Source organism: Dermacentor silvarum, chromosome 4 (genome assembly GCF_013339745.2).
Source record: "Dermacentor silvarum isolate Dsil-2018 chromosome 4, BIME_Dsil_1.4, whole genome shotgun sequence".
Lineage (NCBI taxonomy): Eukaryota > Metazoa > Arthropoda > Arachnida > Ixodida > Ixodidae > Dermacentor > Dermacentor silvarum.
The window spans coordinates 62,521,920-62,541,602 of record NC_051157.2 but is presented as its reverse complement, the minus strand read 5'-3'; the positions used below and the strand labels follow the sequence as shown (position 1 = coordinate 62,541,602).

The window sequence follows — 19,683 nt, the reverse complement described above, 5'->3', positions numbered from 1 at the left end:
GCAAACGGTGGTGTCAATCAAGCCATTCCATTTGTTCCCGCCAAGTCTTAAGCGGATACGCGTTCTTACGACCTTGACACTGGCGCACAACGTACGCAAAGGTCTTGTGCTTTCACAAAGTATTAATATAAGGCACTTTCGATTTCCTAAAATGGAATGTAGGACTTTCTGCGGCAGCTACGGTGAATAAACGATGCACCGCTGTTGCGCTGTACCGTGCAGCTTCTTCCGACGCTATGAGATTGGCGTAGGCTAATCTGTGGCCCACGTTCCTGGAGCTAGTCGTTCGTGAGTAGAATCTGTGCTTCGTGAGTGCCCATGTTCTGGCCAATCGCAGCGACCGCAGATCGATGGCGAAGGCATTGGCCAATCAACTGGGCAACTCGACGTGTTCGGCCGCCGATTGGTTAGTGCTACGTCTAGCTTTCGCAGCGTTGCACGGTTTTATTGAGATGGAACATACCCCCCGTCAGGCTTTGACACTGCGACGCGCTCTCTCCGGGCATACGGCACGGCAGAGTGAGTCCCATACATCATCAGTCTGTCAGTGCGTTACGCGAAGCGACAACGACCCGAATCGCGGCGAACGACATTGGGAAACCGGTTGCTCGTGACAATGTCTTTGGCGGGAGCACGCACGCTCCGGGTGAAGAACCCCGCGAAATTGGCGACCAGGTGTCTCCGGTTCTCGCTGTGTGTTGACAAACTCTCTAACGGCTGACAAGCAGGACGCCGAGCTGCGAGGAGCCAATTTGCGCTCGGCACCTGGCGTTATGGCGTCTTCACTAATGGAACTTTGTTCTCCGTACACATAGTGTGTGTGTGTGTGTGGCGTCGTTTGCCATAGTGTCGTGCTAGAATTACATTTCGTTTCTTTTCATTCGTTAGCTCATCTTGATACAAGATTTATTCACATGATATTACGATATTACGTTTGCGCTCAGCGGAAACCGTAACAAGGTCATGTCTTTCGGGCAATAGGCGCCAGACGTCGCTAATGCCACTCGATACTCGATCTACTGCATGGAAATGGTGGTGCATAGAGTTATGTGTTCTATATAGAGTTATAGTTGTGTTCTATAGAGTTATAAAGTTATAGAGTTATGTGCATAGAGTTATGGTGGTGAAGAGAGTTGTGCATAGTTTATCTGTTCGCAAATGCTGATTATGTAACGTATTTGCGTGCACGTAGAATTGGCTTCTGTGTGCTAATTTAGGCTAATAACCCACACGTCCCAATTGCGAGAAGATCAGCCTTGCCGAGAACATGGCTTGCCAGAGAGGACGAGTAAAAAACAAATAAAAACAAAAAAACAAATGGAAGACAAACTTCCCGTTACATCATAGAACTTGTCATTGTCTGGCAGAAGCAGGATAATTGTCTTTTTATATAACATGATTAAATTGCATAATCTTTCCGTTCCTTCCCCTCTTTCGCCACACTGCTTAGCGATGTTGCAGGTATCAGTCGCGCGCTGTACAGTTACGGTGTGGTCAGCAGGTCCTCCTCCTCTCTGTCAATCAATATCTCTCTCACGTACGCACATTGCATTTGGAAATACACTAAAAATTTGACCTGGCAACAATTGTGAACGTTTGCTTCTAAAAAAATAATAAACACCACATGCGCAAATCCTGCAATATTTTAGATGTCATAAAGGCACCATGGCAACACCTGTCTTGGCAGGGAATTCAAGAATGGAATTTTAGAGCTTCATTTTCTTCGGTCACAGGCCCTCGAAGTAACGCATGGAACTTTTAAACTAGTAGCCTATCTCTAAAGCTGATTATCTCCATCTCATGCTCGTTTAAGTTGTACCTCAGTCACTTTAGTAACGATTTTCTTCCATGTATCTCTCCGAATGCCCAGTATGCGGCGGGGCAGCGGGTCGGGCTGTCTGCACCCCGGCAGCGGCATTCCGAGTCCGGCGGTGTCGCCGCTCAACTCGCCGAGACCCACACCGCGAGGCGCCACCACCCCCGACGAGAGCCCGCTCAACACGCCACCTGGATCACCCTCCCTCGGACAACCCTACTGGCGATCACGCCTGCACACCATCAAGAACAGCTTCCTCGGGAGTCCGCGCTTCCACAGGAGAAAACTGCAGGGTCAGTATCTGACCAGCCAACACCGAGAGCTTAGGAATAGAGCGAGCAGTTACAGCGTGGGAGAAGGTGGAACAGACTTCACGTTTCACGAGTCACGTTGACACGCGTACAAGTAACGGGCAGCAATGTTCGGGATAAGGGAAAATGTCTGAACTTTGGTATGGTTCTCACCGCACAACATTTTCCTAACATTTTTATGCTGACGTATATGTTGATTCGCATGTAAAGAAAAACACTCGATAAATTCCTAATCTCTGGGTAAACATTAGAGCTCTCGATAAATTCCCAATCTGGATGAGTTTCTGTAACCTTTCACTGTGTTTCTCTCTGCCGCCTTTCTGTCGTCTGCTTTACCTCTGTGTCACGCGTTCACGCGCTGTTCAATTAATCATGCCGTACCACCAAGCCCGAGTGCCTACCCTAGCGTATGACCACGCTGTCAAAACATGACGCACGAATAAGGGCTCTGTTCTAACTGCAACGATCTGAGAGGTATGTTCTTTCCATCGCACATGTTTGAGTCCATGTGAAGTGAAGCTTTGTACAATGTTTCTGCATAAGTTTATCGATGTTCGCGCTTACGTTGGTGCACATGCTTACGAAAGGAGGGCCCGAGTTGCTTGAGTAAATCGTTTGTTTCTCATCGATCAGGATCGATGCACACGTCGACGCAGCTGCTCTCAGTGATCACGTGACTGACTAGGCGAGGAAGAGACGACGAACTTTAAATTGCGGGAAAAGACGAGGAAAGCTTCACTTTATCGCATTTAAGTCTTCATACCCCTTGCGTCACAGTAGCACATTTATTATAAACGATTGACCAAGAATCGGCACACACTCATTGGCACATATCCAGTACCGCAGTTGCCATTTAAAGCTTCGTACTCCTGGTGTCACAATAGCACGCTCATCCCAGTCACCCAAGTTGTCTACTCGGCAAAACAACAGCCATCAGGTACCCAATGTCCTTAGTATGTTTACCACGCTGTCGTGGAACATGAAACACGCAACAGCACATAGGAAGGTGCGCGAACTAACACAGTTTATTTCGGTCACGTTATTTTTACATTTACGTGCACAGGTACCTCGTAGATAGCAGTACAACACCGAACCCCAAGCATCACACCTGCGCATCGCTTTAGCTTTTTTCTCGGTGCCATGCATTAGTTCTATTCCAACGCGGGTTAGAAGTACGGATTGTTTGCTTGCGTATTCACCTTCGCGTGTCGATCACTAATGAAAAACATCGACAATCACTCTGCCTATGTTGTCATATACATGCGTATATGTGCTGACTTTATCGTACAGTGGACATTTGTTAACAGATTTCCAGGTTGGCTTATCTGCTGTTATTAAGGTGCTCTCTGAGCCTGGTGTTGACACATCGTTCTGTTTGACCAACGTAACTTCGACCACATACCTAGCTATAGGAAACGACGACGAGCGCCAGTGGCCCAAGTTGCCTATAAATAGCAATAAATATTACCGACGAAGTAACGACGAACGGCAAACACATTGTAAGAACCAAAGAAAGCCTCGCTCTGAAACTCCAGAGTGAGTGCAAACAGACTGTGTCAAGCATAACTGCAAATAAACGGATAACTGCGTCACAAGTCGTGATGAGCACCAGGCATTCTTTGCTAGACTAGCTTAATTTTACCGATGGCTTTATTGAAAACACTGCGATGAAAGCATAAAACAAACGAGTGGGGATAGGTACAAGGATGAAGCAAGACGATAAGATGAGAGACGTACAGGACATTTCGCGGAAGCGTTTGTCCGGTCGGTTGGGAAGAAATAGAACACAGCGCTAAAAAACGTGTTTATCTAACAGAAAAAATTTGAACCTACGCGAAACTCGAGAACAATAGTTTAAAAACCACAGAAGGTAAATTAAGTTGAGATTTCAAACGCCTCTTTATGATCATTTTATGTCGAGGCAGCGGTAGTCGGAGTACCTGTTAGGCCCATGTTGCCACGGTATTGCGAAGGTGATAGCTATGCCAAATGAAACTACGTACAAGTTCTTGAGGACATGACCACGTTGTCGTATTTGAATGCCCGCTCAGTCTTTGCCCTGTCACGTATTAGAACAAATAAGCACTATGAATTTAAGAAACAAAGTTACGAAAACGTATGCTTGTATCAGCTAGCTCAAGACACGGGTAATTGGAGAGCACAGAGAGAGGCCTTCCTCCGGCAGTGGACATAAATGTAGGCTGATGATGATGATGATGATGATGATGCTTGTATCATTATGGCACAATGTAGTAAAAGAAACGCTGTTAAATCATTTCCATAAAATACAACCATGAAATGTCACGAATAGATAACATGCTTGTTTAGAGTGAAAGCTTACAAAACGTCCCGAACATCAAGTACAGTCCACGCACTCGAGAGCCAACACTAAAGTTGACACGGTAAAGTTCTTACCGTTATCGAAAAGAAGCATTGAAGTCTCATCTCTCGCAATCTTCTCTGTCGTTTGGTTTTTATGGTCTCCCTTTTGGTCTCGCCTTTGTGTTCTGTGTGCAATATTTCTTAGGACTTGCACAGGCAAACTATAAAGGCTGACAATCGTGAGACAATCTCTAAAGGCTGTGCTGCACCTATACCGTGATTCGAACTTCAAACTTCGGGACATCTTTGGCCAGTAGAGAAGCACCGCATGCGCAATGCGTGCAACGAAAGCCCTAATAAGTATTTTTGGGAAACTAAAAGGCTTAATGAGACTTTTTAATGCTTGCTTTGTGTGTGCGTCTCCGTTGGGGTTTTTTCCCCTCGTGTGTTTTTTTATCATTGAGTATATCATACCACTAACAACTTGAAGTACCATGACAGGCTGTCAGTTAGGCAAACATCTCTCAACTTTTAATTATTTGCAGTATCTATTAAAGAGGAGTTTTCTTTGGCTCTTTCCGGAGGTTTGGCGTTCGTGCTCGTTTCCTATTGGGGTATATTTGCGGATATATATAGGCAACTTGGGCTGCCTGCTGCCTGATTTCTTGCGGAGTAGACAACTTGGCCCACTGAGTATGTTAACAAATAGGAAATTTGTTGCTGGTGGCTCTCTGGCCTAGCACACAACTTGGGTCACTGGGTCTGTGCCACTAGGGGTGCGCTCGAACCGGAGTATATGTGTGTAACTGTGTATATGCCACTGGATGTGCCACACTGAATGTGCCATTCTTCACCCATCCCTCAAAATGGGTGTGCTATTGTGATACAAGGGGCATGACGTGTTTAAATGCATTACGTATGTGATATACCGTTCTACCCTCGACAATCATTATGCTTCGCTTTTGGCCTCGTTACGCAGACAGATAACCCCTAGAGGTGAAGAGGCTGTGCTTGTGTCATCTGCTACTGATGCTACCGTTGTATACTCAAACGATCTTTGCGTCATTTAGATTCCAACTTCACGGGGGTCTGTGGGCTTTGTCTCTCTGTTCTACATTTCGATATAAGATCAGTCGTTTCATAGGGTTAAGTGGCGAAGAAGGCAGTCGGTGCTACATTAAAAAAAAAAACTTCAGCATACTTTACCAGGTCAGTAAACTATCATCCATTGCTGACAATGGTTCCCTGATAAGATGTCATGCCCCGTAGCTACATCCACATTATAAGCTACGTGGCGGTGGAGTTAACTTTGTCCACTTGCGACACTTTATTATGCCGAAAAGTTTCAGCACACCCTCGATCTTGCTTTTCCTTCATTTTCCGCTCCCATATCACAACAGCTACCCTCCCATATCACAACACGGTCATTGCTGTGAACTGTTGAATCTGAGACATCAAGACTAACATCAGAAAACGTCATAGCCTTTTAGCATTTTTCGCACAATCCTGCCATAAGGTGTTGCGATATGGCCATTTTATCTGCTCCCCCTCAAAGATTGGACTCGGCATACTCAATTGCCTATTGCAGATCTGCACAAAATACAGCCCGCAGGCAGCATGGGGAGCACGGGAAGATCTTAAGTGGCCTGTGGCATAGTTTTGACTTCTGCGGTGTGTAGGTGCTGCAATCGGAGCAATTCTATACGATGAGAAAATCGAAGATAGTGTCGCCAAACAGAACGCACGACATGAACCGTTAACAGCGTCAGGGAAATTAAGGCAATTGAAAAGAGTGTCATATCCTGGGATCTGTTGCGGGGAGCAGGTAAAAAAGGTGCATGAACACCGAACGTATCAATCAAATTACCATTGCCAAGACCGCACTGTTGGCGCAGCATCATTATTCAATCGAACATGCGTTTTCCTAATAAATTTCCATTATTTTTCACTATACAGATTGTCTTTTCACTAGCAAAGAGGCAACGTTTTCCACTAATGTGTGACCCATGTGGCTCTCACAGAAATTGGTTCCGGGCTTCACTGGTTTTTAGCTGTGCAGCTCTGGTTTGTTGCCACAAGAAGTTGTGCATAACCAAACGATGCCCACCGCCTTCAGTCTTCTAAAAAGTCGCCATATTTCTTGCGACACTGGAAGGGCCATCTCCAGTGCCAGTGTGTAATTCCACTGTACATTTTAATGCGAAGCGTTCTTCTACGAGTCCAGCCAATGTTTATGGCTGGCGAGCCTATCTTACCATTTTCATGGGCTAGTCACGGTGGTAGTGCAGCCTATCTCACCGTTTTTGTTGGATGATCCCGGTGATTGCGAAGTCTAAAATTATGTTCCACTGGGCAACTGAGTTTGTGCCACTGGGTCTTAGTTTGCTTTCAATTTTATATCTTAATGTTACAAACACTGCCTTACTTATTATAGATATGAACACCGCCTACAGCCTATAACCTCTACATAACCGTTCGCTAACTTACAATTACATTACCCGTAGAACAATTACCTATAAATCATAAATGATTTGTATGAAGTAAACGTCAACAAAGGTTGAGTCTGAATCTTTTTGTTCGTTGCGCAGTGGTTTTCGTGAGTAATATTCTCTCTATTTAGGCAATACTGTATTTGTGTGGTTGCACTTTCACCTAGTAGGGGCTCTAAGATCTTGCAAAGTAGTTTGTGCAGCTTTTAGTCAAATGTTCACTACTTCGCGAAAGTCAAAACACTATATTTATCAATGATTTCATCACTCACTTTTCCCCTAAGCCAAAGCTCCCGGGCCAAATTCCTTAGTTTGGATATCCAGGAGTTTCTCCTTGATTTCATTCTTCATAATTAGCAAATTATTCACTTGAAGTGCTGTTATTGAATTTATAGTATGAATGTACGAGTGATATTTCTCTTGTTTCCTTGCAGTCCCTTCCGCATCCGATGAAGTTAGCCTGACCCCTGATTCCTCTCCAGAGTAAGTACAGTCCGAGTTGTCAGTCATTAGGAGTTACACAAAATAACTCTTACTGGCAGGAAAACTTACTAGCAGGGAAAATATAGCAGAAAAAAAACGCACGACGTTCATTCTTAGCATTCGAAATCTCCATGCTAAGTCGTCCTTGAATTATTTCTGTTTCCGCGAAATATGTAGGTTTTATATTTATACAGTTTATTATTGTGTTACCCCACAAAAGTATTTTCATGCATTTGGGTCCCGTAAGTGAATATCGAAATGTCTTGGTCTGTTTCAAATATTTACCGTAACATTGCACATCAGATCTGTGGGAGTCCACAAGGGGGAGAAAGTTTCATGAAACTGAAATAGTGTCATGCATTTGAGAAAGCTTCGCAGTATATGAAAAATTTGTTCAGGTCCGGGAATCTAAAACGGGACCAGCGCCTTTCCGGGGCAGTAGCTATGCCATCTGAGCTAACCAAACGGCTAGCAGATCGTAGAGCAAGGCGGAATTAATAGATCACTTGATGAGTAGCGACACACAATGGTGAAAATCAGTTCTACAATGTTTCATGAAAGGAGGGAGTTTCGTGCGTGCCTCCGCTCTTCGAATTGTCGTTTCATTCAAAATTTGATCTCGAAAACTTGAAAAGTGAACCTCATTATGCTATCTGCTAGCCTCCTTGTTAACACAGATGGTATAGTGACCTCCCCGGCAAGGCGTCGGTCCCGGGCGCCCACCCCCCTACCCCCGGAATGAAATGAATTTTCCTTCATTTACGAGGCTTTCTCAGAAACCAGCATGGACTTTCTTTGGAGCATCGTGCAGATCTCTTCGAAGGGTGACAGTAGTTTACTCTGATTTGCCGCAACATGTTCACAAGGTAAATTATTATGTTAAACAAACTCTCGGGGGTAATCTGTTTAGGCATGGCACCCCAGATCAGAATGATCGAGAACGGCAAACTGTGAAGAAATAACCTGTGAAATTTGCCCATAAAAATAATCTACTAATAAATAGCACTCTGCACAGTCGACAAAAAAGGTTTTCCTCAGACACGCTCAGATCAGCAATGCAGAACAGTCAACATTCCACCTCTATACTACATTTTCTTTCTGGTGCTAACGAAAAAAAAATAATAAAGTGCTCGAAGTAAGCTGTCTTACTGGTTACCAAAAGGAGTCCCGTCGTTCTGTCCCATGCATTACCTGTTGCCTAACAACATAGTTTATGAGTGTCTACAATTGTTATTATGAGAGCTTGGAATGGCTGTCTCAGAGATAAGACGAATCACAATATCGTTCAAATTATTGAAAAAATAACTTCATCCAACGCTGTTCTTTGCATCACTGTACACCTTATTAGCGTGGACATCAGCAGATATCTTGAAAGCAGACCAACTACGTCGGTTATAAAGACCATCTTTAAACTCACCAGATTCCTAAACGGTTCTCGTTATCTCTAGATAAACAAAACAATTCATAAACCAAGGTACAGATGTATAGATGATACATCTATGTACAAATTCAAGCACAAATGTGTGGATGTGTGTGATTATAGGCGAGTTAATGTGCATAAGATTGCTGAAAGCGATATAATTATCGACTTGAATATCTTAAATACCGCATTGTGTTAGCTGCCTGAAAACAAATGCAATAAGTAAGGTCGGAAGTTCCTGTGCTGGCCTTGTGTTTGGATCTGTATGGTTGCTTGCTGCATGGGAAGCCTGCAGCTATCTTTGTTATTTCCTGCTGTGACTCAATGCAAAACACCTCTGTTCACGCAGCCTCTCAAAACGATCCTGGTTCGGAGGATTAATGGCCAACGAGAGGGAAGAAAGCCACGTGATACTCGTCAAGGACCGTCCTTTGAGTTCTGTCAAGGCTGACCTCATCCACGCCTTCCTTTCGGTAGGTGACGCTTCGGGTTCCACTTCTGCCATCACTAAGGGCCCGCACAGGCAGAAGCAGAAGAACCCTGACCAAAGCACTTTTTGCCAGTATTTTTGTGGTGGACAATGTCTGCGACTAAAATTGTAATTTCTCACAGCACGTGATCTGAAGACAACTCTGGTTCTCCTTCGGTTGTAAACAGCGCATATAGATCGATGAAACAAATGAAAAAGTGGGATGGAGATACTGAGGGCCGGCCATCGTAAATTGTGTATCATAGATATCCGGACCATGGTGTTCGTAAACTGAGCTGCGAATTGGTTCTGGCTAGTTGGTAATCCATACTTATTAGTGTTTTAGCGCAGAATCTACAAAAAAGCACATAGAGACACGAACGAAACAGGCGCTAACTTCCAACTAACGTTCATTGCCACATGTTCTAAATATATACAGCAAAACAGACAAAAAGAAAAGAAGGAACAAAACTAATCCCTTAAAAACCAATACGTAAATGGCACATCCTGGAAGATTTTCTACCAAGGGAATACATTCACAAGTAATGTTCTCCCTGTTTTGCTCATGCAACACCTTCGTGGTGATAACGGAAATTATAGAGATAATACGGACAGCAGCCTTACAGACGTTCACCAGCCACTGGCAGCAAGCGCAGGGTTCACAAAATTCATCCTTATCGCTATAATAACGTTGTTAAGAAAGTGACAGTAGTGCTTAAAGAAAAATATATAAGGAAATCGTTTGCGATTCAATCTGGAAAAGTAAATTTGAATTATTATTTATTAGTTCCACGTGAAGCACGTGAAGTCCGCACACGATATGACATGCACATCTGTCGCGTTTGTGATTTCGATATTCTGCATCTTGCATCTTCACGGTCCCTATTCTAGACGACGTCGTGTAGGTACCATGCAAAAAATTTTGACGTATTGATTGCATGCATTCATTTATGTACACGACTTTATCAGGCGAGATCAGTGCTAGTAGGCTACTTCTCTCCTTACAACCACTCCCCAAATGCATAAGAGCGTTTATCACATGTTCAAGTGCTGATTTTTAGTGAGCTGATTTTTATTTACGGTCTATAAGCATTTGTTTTGTCTCATGGTGAAAATTAAGCAAATACTAAACTATCTTTTCGGAGAAAATCCACACGTCAGTATTTCTGCAATCCAACAAATACTTTATCAGTTAACATCGTTTGCAAGAACGTTCCAACACAAATGTTTGTATATATTTTGTCAGAATAGCCCTACTTTTATCTTACAACAAGCAAGCATGGCATTTTTCGGGGCTACTTGGTCCATATCGACTGGTTGGATTCAAGAAAATTGATAACTGTTGGATGCGATGTTACTGCCTGATGTACAAGTAATAATATCGATGCTTAGGGAAACGTTAGCTTAACGTTTCCCTAAGCGTCGATATTATTACATACATTAATTTATCTATCGAGATTTATGCTCAGAGAGGCCACTTAAGTATTAGTATTGCTTTGCATGAAAGTGTATAAACTTACACCTAATACCTGGCACTTGAAGTTGCCTTCTTTTCTGCTTCCGGCAATTTGTTCTCTTTCATGTTAATGGCAGATTGCTGACCTAAGCCACAGCGTCGTGTCCCCGATGTCGTTCCGAGTGGAATACAAGCGGCCAGGGAGCACCACCATGTTCCAAAGGAACGTCCGCTTCCACGTCGACATCAGCATCGTTGGAGACGGGAGCCCCAACGGGGGAGCTTCGCACGACAGCAAGCCTTCTGTCTACTGCATCAGCTTCACTCTCATATCGGGTAAGCTTGACGTACCGTTTGTGCAGCATTTGGCTGCTTGCTAAACCGAAATCAAGGGATTACGCCGCGCTTCAAGAGTACCCCCCCCCCCCCCCCCCAGCATGTTTTCCTCACTAACCTTTATTCTCGAGAACACCGTGCATCTCGTGCAAATTCACCTACCATATGATGTACTGTCTCTTATCTTTATTTATTTTTCGTGCAAATTGAGAATGCTCAGTCATTTTAACACAGCAGTCAGAAGCTCATCGGTAACGTTGTACAACGCAAGCGATATAACATGTGAGCTTCAGGAATAAGAAAATACAATATCATATTACAAAGCCACTTTGATCATTTTATTCAGCGCACTTTAACTGTAAGGTTAACGCTAATTGTTAACCGCAGCAGTAGCAGCAAACTGATCCTGATGAATCCTGAAGTCCGTCAGGGTGCTCCACCTGGCGTAGAAGGTCACTAAGAAAGTTCTGCAATAAAATGTTCATTTTCAGTCTCTTAAAGTACGTCACCCCAATATATACATTCTCCACCTTATAAAACCAGTCGTCGAAACAACCTATGTTGACCCAGGAAACTGTGTGGACTCTTAATCAAATACAACGAAAAGGTACCCTTTGTTGAAAAGCATTTTCTATTCTTATCTGGTGGTTCAGTTAGGTACACGGCGCGACGTCCAAGAGCCATACCTCGCTTGAATGAAGTATATGATATACCGCGTTCAGCACGTAGACTGACATAATTGGTGCAAATTTTCAAGTGGTATCAAAAGATGCCCTCATGCATCAACAATCATGCGCCATCCCTTGTGCGCGATTGGATAAAACTCGAAGCTTGACAAACTCTGTTCGGGCACTCTTCAATTAGGCATTTCAGTGTGATAGTCATTTGTGTTCAGCGAACCTTCCGCTACACAACTCCTCTGACAGTAAACAAGGTCGCCACCTTCACATACTGCGATTTCGCCACACGCAGGAGTGTGTTTACATCTTCAGACATCCATATTTCGGGTGACTTTTGCTGGTAAATTCGGAGTTTCATTATCAAATCTCTTGTTATTGTCGTGGCACCACGAATAACGTCGTACTATCTGATTGTCGGCCAAGACCATGAAGTGCCTGAAGAAATTCCGCTTTTCTCACCTGCAGGTGGTTACGATACAAGAACATAATTTTTTTGTAGGGAAATACATAAACACGTTTCTATCTAAGTACACATGCTTGTCGGCTCAGCCTGAGTTTTCCTCCCGACAGATGTGGTGCTTGCCTCTGTGGGAGGTGATCGATTTTCTTGCCCTAGAACGTCTTCCACGCTGCAATTCTCAATTTGTAACTGCCTATGACATTCAATTGGCGTGTGAGGATGATAACAATACACTGACATAGGAGATTACTTATGGTACTGACCGGTACTAGAACCTCAAACAACGTGCACATACATATAAAAAATTGCCCCGGTATTTCTCTTCCAAGACAATATTGAGAGTATTTCTCACTTCCACAGCCCCGGAAGGAACTTTCACTGATCGCACGTCCTACTATCAATGAAGAAATGAGTAAAAGAAATGCTTTCCAACACACGTGATGGGGCGTGTAACAACGCTTACTGCCTGGTAAAAACGTGTTCTTGGGCTAATTGGTTTACCATCGCTGAAAACGCCGCCATAGAACACGAGCAAAAAACAAGGAAAAAGAGACGATCTCAAGGTGCACTAACAAATGGAAGTTTATTTCTTGATCGGGCCGAATACATGCTGGCCAAGCAACACACCGAAGAAATGCACAAGGGTAAAGCGAAAAATCAGAAGCTACTGCGTGTTCATGGCAAATTTTTATAGGAAACACACATCCTTCTGAGCTGGCATAATAGAGGACACAATTCCGCAAAATTCTCCCAGCCTTATTATCTCTAGAGCTTCATTATTTCTATGGTCAGCCGATAAGCAGATTTGCACAGAACGCTAGTTTCTTAATTTTTTAGCTTATTGCTTGTCAGCCAGCATTTATTCTGCACGATCAAAAGATAATCTTTTAGTTGTTGGTGCACCTTATGAGTTTCTAGGTCTCATTGCTTTTCCGTCGTGTTTTATGGCGCTGTTTTCACTCGCAGCCTCTTGCGCCATCAGCGCACAGACGCCCGTCGCAACAAGTACGCAAATTCTCTTCCGATTGATAACGGTTACCCATCACGTCTACCACAACACAGATAATTCCCTTCCTTTTTTCAGTTAAAGCACGTACATCCATAAAAGAAATGGCCGAAAATATAGGTTGTCCACCAAGAATTGTAAAAATCGGATCGTGAAATTTATTTAGAGAAATACAGAGAGGTCTTCCTGAGCTTGCGGGATCTTAGCCTGCATGATACATTCGTGGTAGGCACTTGAAGCTTTGCATGATGGCCACCGTTCAGTCATCGGGGACATCTGTGTCCAACTCTGGGAATTCGTTTGACAGGTACTAAAGCGATCAGGAGCGTTCAAAATTATAAGCTTTCGTACTTCCTTTTTTCTCTCGCGTTTTTCTCTCCCCCTATCACAGTCTTCGTTGCGGACCGAAACACAGCACCCTGCCACAATTCCCGCTGCAACAATTTCTGACTCGATGGTGTCGCTTGCTTAGAATTTTACCAACCATGCCACAGTAGCGGCCCTTGCCGCTCATTAGCGCGTGTTGTTCTTCGCTGCTCAGGTCCAATCCGGAGGTTCAAGCGGATCTGCGAGCATATCCAAGCGCAGATCCTGGGCCGACGGCCAGGCAGCCACTCACCGCGCTTTAGCCGGCGGCCGCCCACCTCCGAACTGAGCGACAGCTCGTCGTGCGGCTCCGAGTCATTGTCACCCACCCAGGTCGCCGACGACCTGGCGCACGTGCTCACCGCCACTGGCAGCCAGCCGCCAATGGCGCGCTGCAAGTCCGACCAGGACGCCGCCTGCGACATTTTCGAGCGGGAGGCCAAGGCGGCCGCCGCGGTCGCCGCCGCAGCGTGCCATCGCCGCGCGGTCATGGACGGCACGTCCATCGCCAACGGTCGCCGCCTCAGCTACGACCTCAAAGGTTCCAGGGACAAAGTCTGACAGCCCTTCTCCGCGTGCTCGACCGTGGTCGATCGCTGAGAGAGAACCGGCAGTATGCACGTTGCCGCGTCCGCACGAAACAAAGTCACTGGGCGGACTTGACTGACGACGCAAGCGTGCCCGTCGTCGGCGGCATGCAAACAGACAAGTGGGAGCTTTCACCGCGTCGGAGGAACGTCGTCGATGCGGCGTCGCAACGCCGCCAGCAAGTGTCGTGCGCGGTGCCCTTGAGATACGTGTCTCCACAACGCGCGGACTCGCTTTTTATCATTAGCCTTCGCTGGTTGCTTTCCTGTGCTGAATTGCAAGCTTGTAAGGGGCGGCACGTAAACGGCTCCTAATCTAATAGCGCAACGTAATAAGCAGGTTCCTACCCGCCGCGGTGGCTCAGTCAGCTAAGGCGTTGCGCTGCTGAGCACGAGGTCGCGGGATCGAATCCCGGCCGCGGCGGCCGCATCTCGATGGAGGCGAAATGCAAAAACTCCCGTGTGCTTGCGTTGTAGTGCACGTTTTGACCCAGGTGGTCAATACTAATCCGGAGCCCTCCACAACGGCGTGCCTCATAATCAGAACTTGTTTTGCATGTAAAACCCCCGAAAGAAGAAGAAGGTCCCTGCAGAGCAAAGATTACTGTCATCGAGGTGTCGTCGTTCTCCTGTACGGTTTTAAGAGACAATTAAGAAAGCTATGATAAACTTTCCCTATGGATTCTTGAATACCTTGCCTTAGGTGAAGGATTGGCAATCGAAAAACAAAACAATGCCAGAACGAAATACAGATGACGACGCCATTATCTCTAACGTGAGCAAGGACTCAACTTTTCTACTTCTCTTGGCCTTTCCCTGCGAAAAAGAGTTCAATTTTGCGTGAATACCACGAACCAATGTCGTATACTGGTGTCGCCGTGGTCACGTTTCTGGTAAAAAGTTCGAAAAGTGAACTTTGTCGATAAGTTCATCCAGCAAAATTTATTCTTTTCCTCAAAAAATATGCAAACACGTTTTTCAAAGAGTAATCTACCAGTCTTAACCAATTTGGTGTTTCTCTTTAGCGTAACTTGAATAATAACAGAGCGCTGTTTGATTGGAGCAAAAATGGGTGCCGTCTTTTACAGGTGTTTATTTTTTGTCACTTCAGTACGTGAGGAAAGGTTGGCGTGTGACGCGTGTGTATCGCGAAGGACGGAAAGAAGGAAAATGCTTTCTGCCCAGCTTAGGGTTGCTTGATTCCTTTCGCATAACTGCTGATGGCAAGATGACTTGGCGTTCCGGGCGGGCGGCTTTCAGTGACGTCAGCTGCGGAGAAACAGTGACGTTTGTCTTCGCGCGAACTCTGTCTCCCGTTTAGGACATTCACTTACAAAAAAGTATATATTTTGGCCTAGCCTTCTTTGATGAGTGATGTGAGTTTTGTTGTAACCTTGTTGTTTCCTTCCAGAGTAAACTGAAGTCGACGACGCTGTAAGCAACGATTCGAGTTCCACTGAACGAGGTCATCGAAGATAACGTGCCGAAATGCGTCAAACACTTCTTTTTTTCAACGGAGCACGGACTGTAATTAACTGAATGGAACGTGTTTTGAAGAATGAATGACACCGAGGTGTGAAGCAGAGTGTATTTGTCCATGGCCATGTAGAAGTTATGCTAGAGTTTTCTTCTAGGCAAACTTATGAGGCTACTATTCCATTTTCCAGTTTACCCAATACGAATGCCCCTTAGCGCTAACGAAAAGCAAAGGTCATTTCGTTAATAGTATAAGCTTGGTTTCTAGCTCTGCACGTAAAATGCGATACCTTAAAAAAGTACATGACTTCTTACAGGCTGTGCATAGTTCTTAAACAGTTGGCGACATATGAATCGCTCGCGGGCGACCTCAGAAGATAATGCTAAAGTTGCGCTTATTTGCAGGCTGCAGAGCCTGTATGTGCCCTGCATGCAAATATTTTCTTCGCAGGATCTACGCAAATACTTCGTTAGCTCTTCTCTGCTCGTTCAACTCAACGTGGCGTACTTGTTTTCTGATGCGGTATTTTAGAGGAGCACCGGAGTTGAAGGTTTCCCTCTGAGTATGTCTTAAAAAAGCAACAAAAAAAAGTATATTGTGGACGTGTGGTCAAAACTTTGTCATTGCAAAATCGAATACCCCTCTTCCCTTGAACGTCGTAAATATTTGAAACATCTTTACCGTTTGGTCTGATGGCAGCGTCAGCTCAAAAACTGCTATCCACATTTGTGAACCATGTATCATGATAACTGTCACTGTGGCTTCAAATGCTTCTCGTGCTTCGTAGCGCGTCGCCGCTGTAATTGCGATGTTGGCATCGTCATGATAAAGGTGATATATGACGTCATCAAAACAGAAGCGCAATTGCTGCACTGATTTTGCTGCAGTTGTGCGGTGTATGTAGTTCGTTAGCAACCTTGGTTTTCAGCTCCTCCTTAGTGGGCCCTTGAGGTAACCACCAGTGAAGCATATTTTTGTAAGTATAACCTCCAGTACCTTATGATTTCTCGCGTTCAAAGGTGTAGAAAGCTAGAAGCTTTCTTTTATTATCCCCTGTCAGTAGCCGTGGGCACCAAGTGAAAGGCTTCAGCAACTGAAATCGTAAACAAGACTGCATGAAGTTAAGCAAAGATTCCCTGACACTAGAACATGAAAGCGGTGCTTGTGCTGTAGAAATATATTGTATTGGTTTTGACTTCTATTACTTTAGAATTTCTGTAAAGGAGTCAAGATAATTTAGTCAAGGAAGCGAGTGTCTTACGCCGCCTTCTATATCTGCATTATAACCTAAGATAAAGCCGAAAGCAAGCTCTCCAGAGCTGGGACCTAGATTCACAAACTTCCTTTATGTGAAACTTCTACAAGATTAGCCAGCGCGTCCGTACCGACCTATCATGACAGCAGCGACAGTTTTCAAATCATCGCTTGCAACTACCTGAGTGAAGTTACGCGAATCTTACCCAGAATCTTGAAAGCTGCGCACGAACATATCTTAGCCAATCAGATGGGTTTAAAGCTTAAGGTACATGAGGACAACTTAACGTTTCTTAAAACTCGTACCGTTTTTGTTATTTTTATCCCAGAGAATCGCCTCCAGAAATAAGAAGGTGGCGACGCGAGCTTTGTACATCTGCTTTTTAGAACGTAGTGGGTACGCTCTTTTATTTATTCGAAACTTTGTGTCGAGGCTGACGTTTGAAACTCAGTATTGTTGTAATAGTGCGGAAAGTCGGGAGTAGAAAGGATCGAGTGAAATAACGTGGTCGGAGGTGATGTTGAGTAAAATTACCAGTTCAATCTTCGTTCCCACGCAAGTGAGTTTACGAGGGCGACAAAGTTATGTGGCCATTTTTTCGGTAAGTTAAAGCGACTGATAAAACAAGAATGAGAAGCAAACGTAGCGCCCATACTTAACACCAACCGCTGCTGCTTACGTATACTTGAGGAAACAGCAATTTAAATTGTTTTTGTATATACGTATACATGCCTGTGTACATATATGTGTACAAAGCTTAGATAACTGCGACATGGGCTTGGTTATTGTGATGCAAAGGGGCCTTCAGAAGAAAGGCAGAGAAGTTTTGCATTTGTTGTCGTTGTTCTGTTCGTCGTAATCAACGGAGGGCGAAATCCTGCGAGCATGAAAGTCGGTTTCATGAACGCGTTTTGAATCTTTGTCGAAAGTACAGTTCGGTGAAAAGTGTTATGTTTTGACATTGCTGACAATAGTGTGAATCAGTGTGTGCAATATGTTAAGCAAAAGTAGCTCATCCTGTATAGAAGTGCTTGTTCGATACAATGACGTTTGAAAAAGTTAGAAGGCAACACGGTTGCCAGACATGCCTTGTTTTGTCTCCTATAATTATGTTTATTTTATGGCATGATTCAAGTGACAAAACAGTCACACGCCGGTTACGTCGCCTCTGTGTTCACTACGCTTGTAATGGTACGAAATTCGGCATAAGATTCACAGAGAGTGAATCTCCAGTATTACGTATTGCTCTCAGTCATTGAAGCCTCTGTGCTCCGTTTCTCGATACCGCGCACAAGAGAAGCCATGCGCGTAAAAGAGTTGTTCATGGCTTGCTTATCTGCCTAAATTCGTTTTTAAAAAAGAAAAAGTCAAACGTAAGCTAAATACTGAAATTAAATGACAAAGTGGCGAAATATGTTTATTTCGTTTGTTTCATCGAGCTAGTGATGACATTGAAAATAAATCACAACCGGAAAAAAATGTCATTGGCATGCTAAATAATGTTTGGTTACTGTGTTTCTTTGCGACATTCATCTTTCCTGTTGATGGATTTAGTGAAGTCTTAAACGCCAGAGGCATTGACTGCGACATACGCAAAAGAAAACTACCGTTCGGTTTTCGAAACAAACTTCTAGATTCACGGGCCTAAAGAGCCTTTCTCGAAGCGAAAAATTGATGGACAGCGCACTAGTATTGTCTTGTGTACGACGGAACCAACTCCGTATTGCAATCATCAAATCAAATCGCTCGCGAGAATGTTACAAAAGCGGCGTTCTTGTGTTTAAGTATCTTTTATGTGCAATATAAACAGTTTCAACAATGCGTCAATTCGGTTATTCGACCGGTTTCCCTGGAAATGCTGTCGCGGTGCTTTTCCAAAGCAAAAGCAACATGCCACCTTGTTTGCTTTGGATTTGGCCTTGGTCGACACTCAAGCCCAATGGAGGTATGGAAGCTCAGTGGCGAAGGCTCGTCACTCGCTTGTGAATGAGAGATCTTTTCGCGGCTGTGTTCCCTTGTGAATGAATCTATCCTTTTTTTTTCTAGAAGCCTTAAAGAAGTATAGATGTAGTACGCCAACTGCAGCTGTATAACGTATGCTCGTTCATTCTTTGTCAAATGATTTCATTTCTCTTGCGAGCGTATTTAATCGAAAGAAAATGCTGTCTTCTCATATGTGTTGTTGCTCGACGAAAAAGAAATGAAACATTGCACCGAAGGTTGTATACTAGGTATACGAGTGTTTCTTATTAAACATGTACATAAAGCTTAGCGTGTCACATATGTCTTTCGCTTCACTTTTCAACGCACCACCGGCACGAAGGTGTTTGCTATTTATCTGAAATAACTGCTTTAAGTATTGTGACCTAAAGTCAAAATTTACGGCATTAGAAGGAAGCGCAGAAGAGCGTAGCGTTCGACTGGAGCTGCCAGTGCGCCACGATAATCAGGGCCCATATTCACAAAAAGCTCTTACGCCCCTAGTAAAGTTCGTAAGAACAAAACCAGTCCAGTAGTGACAGTGAACATATTATTGGCGAGTGCCCGCCGATCAATCAGAAAACGTTCTTACGAAAGCAACGTTTAAAATTTCGGCCTGAGTTTCGAACTTAGCATGATGGGCATCCTTGGCGGCTTCACCAGTTGGCTTATCTTTCCTTCGGGGGAGAAATTGATTTGCAAACATCCTATGTCCTCGCTGTTTAGAAAACAATATAGTAAATTCCTTTACCATTGTCTGTTGTGTTAAT

At 44.3% G+C, this 19,683-nt stretch overlaps 1 protein-coding gene across 1 annotated transcript in view; it reads left to right on the top strand.

Moving 5' to 3' along the window:
* LOC119450128 (serine/threonine-protein kinase BRSK2-like) overlaps positions 1-19,198 on the top strand; it is a 122,701-nt gene extending 103,503 nt beyond the window's left edge. The window contains exons 14-18 of the mRNA XM_037713494.2: positions 1,871-2,109; positions 7,373-7,421; positions 9,191-9,314; positions 10,904-11,102; positions 13,790-19,198. Of these exons, the coding sequence (XP_037569422.1) occupies positions 1,871-2,109; positions 7,373-7,421; positions 9,191-9,314; positions 10,904-11,102; positions 13,790-14,175 (997 nt within the window). The 3' untranslated portion in view covers positions 14,176-19,198. The remainder of the gene's footprint in view (positions 1-1,870; positions 2,110-7,372; positions 7,422-9,190; positions 9,315-10,903; positions 11,103-13,789) is intronic.
* Positions 19,199-19,683: the final 485 nt, after the last annotated feature.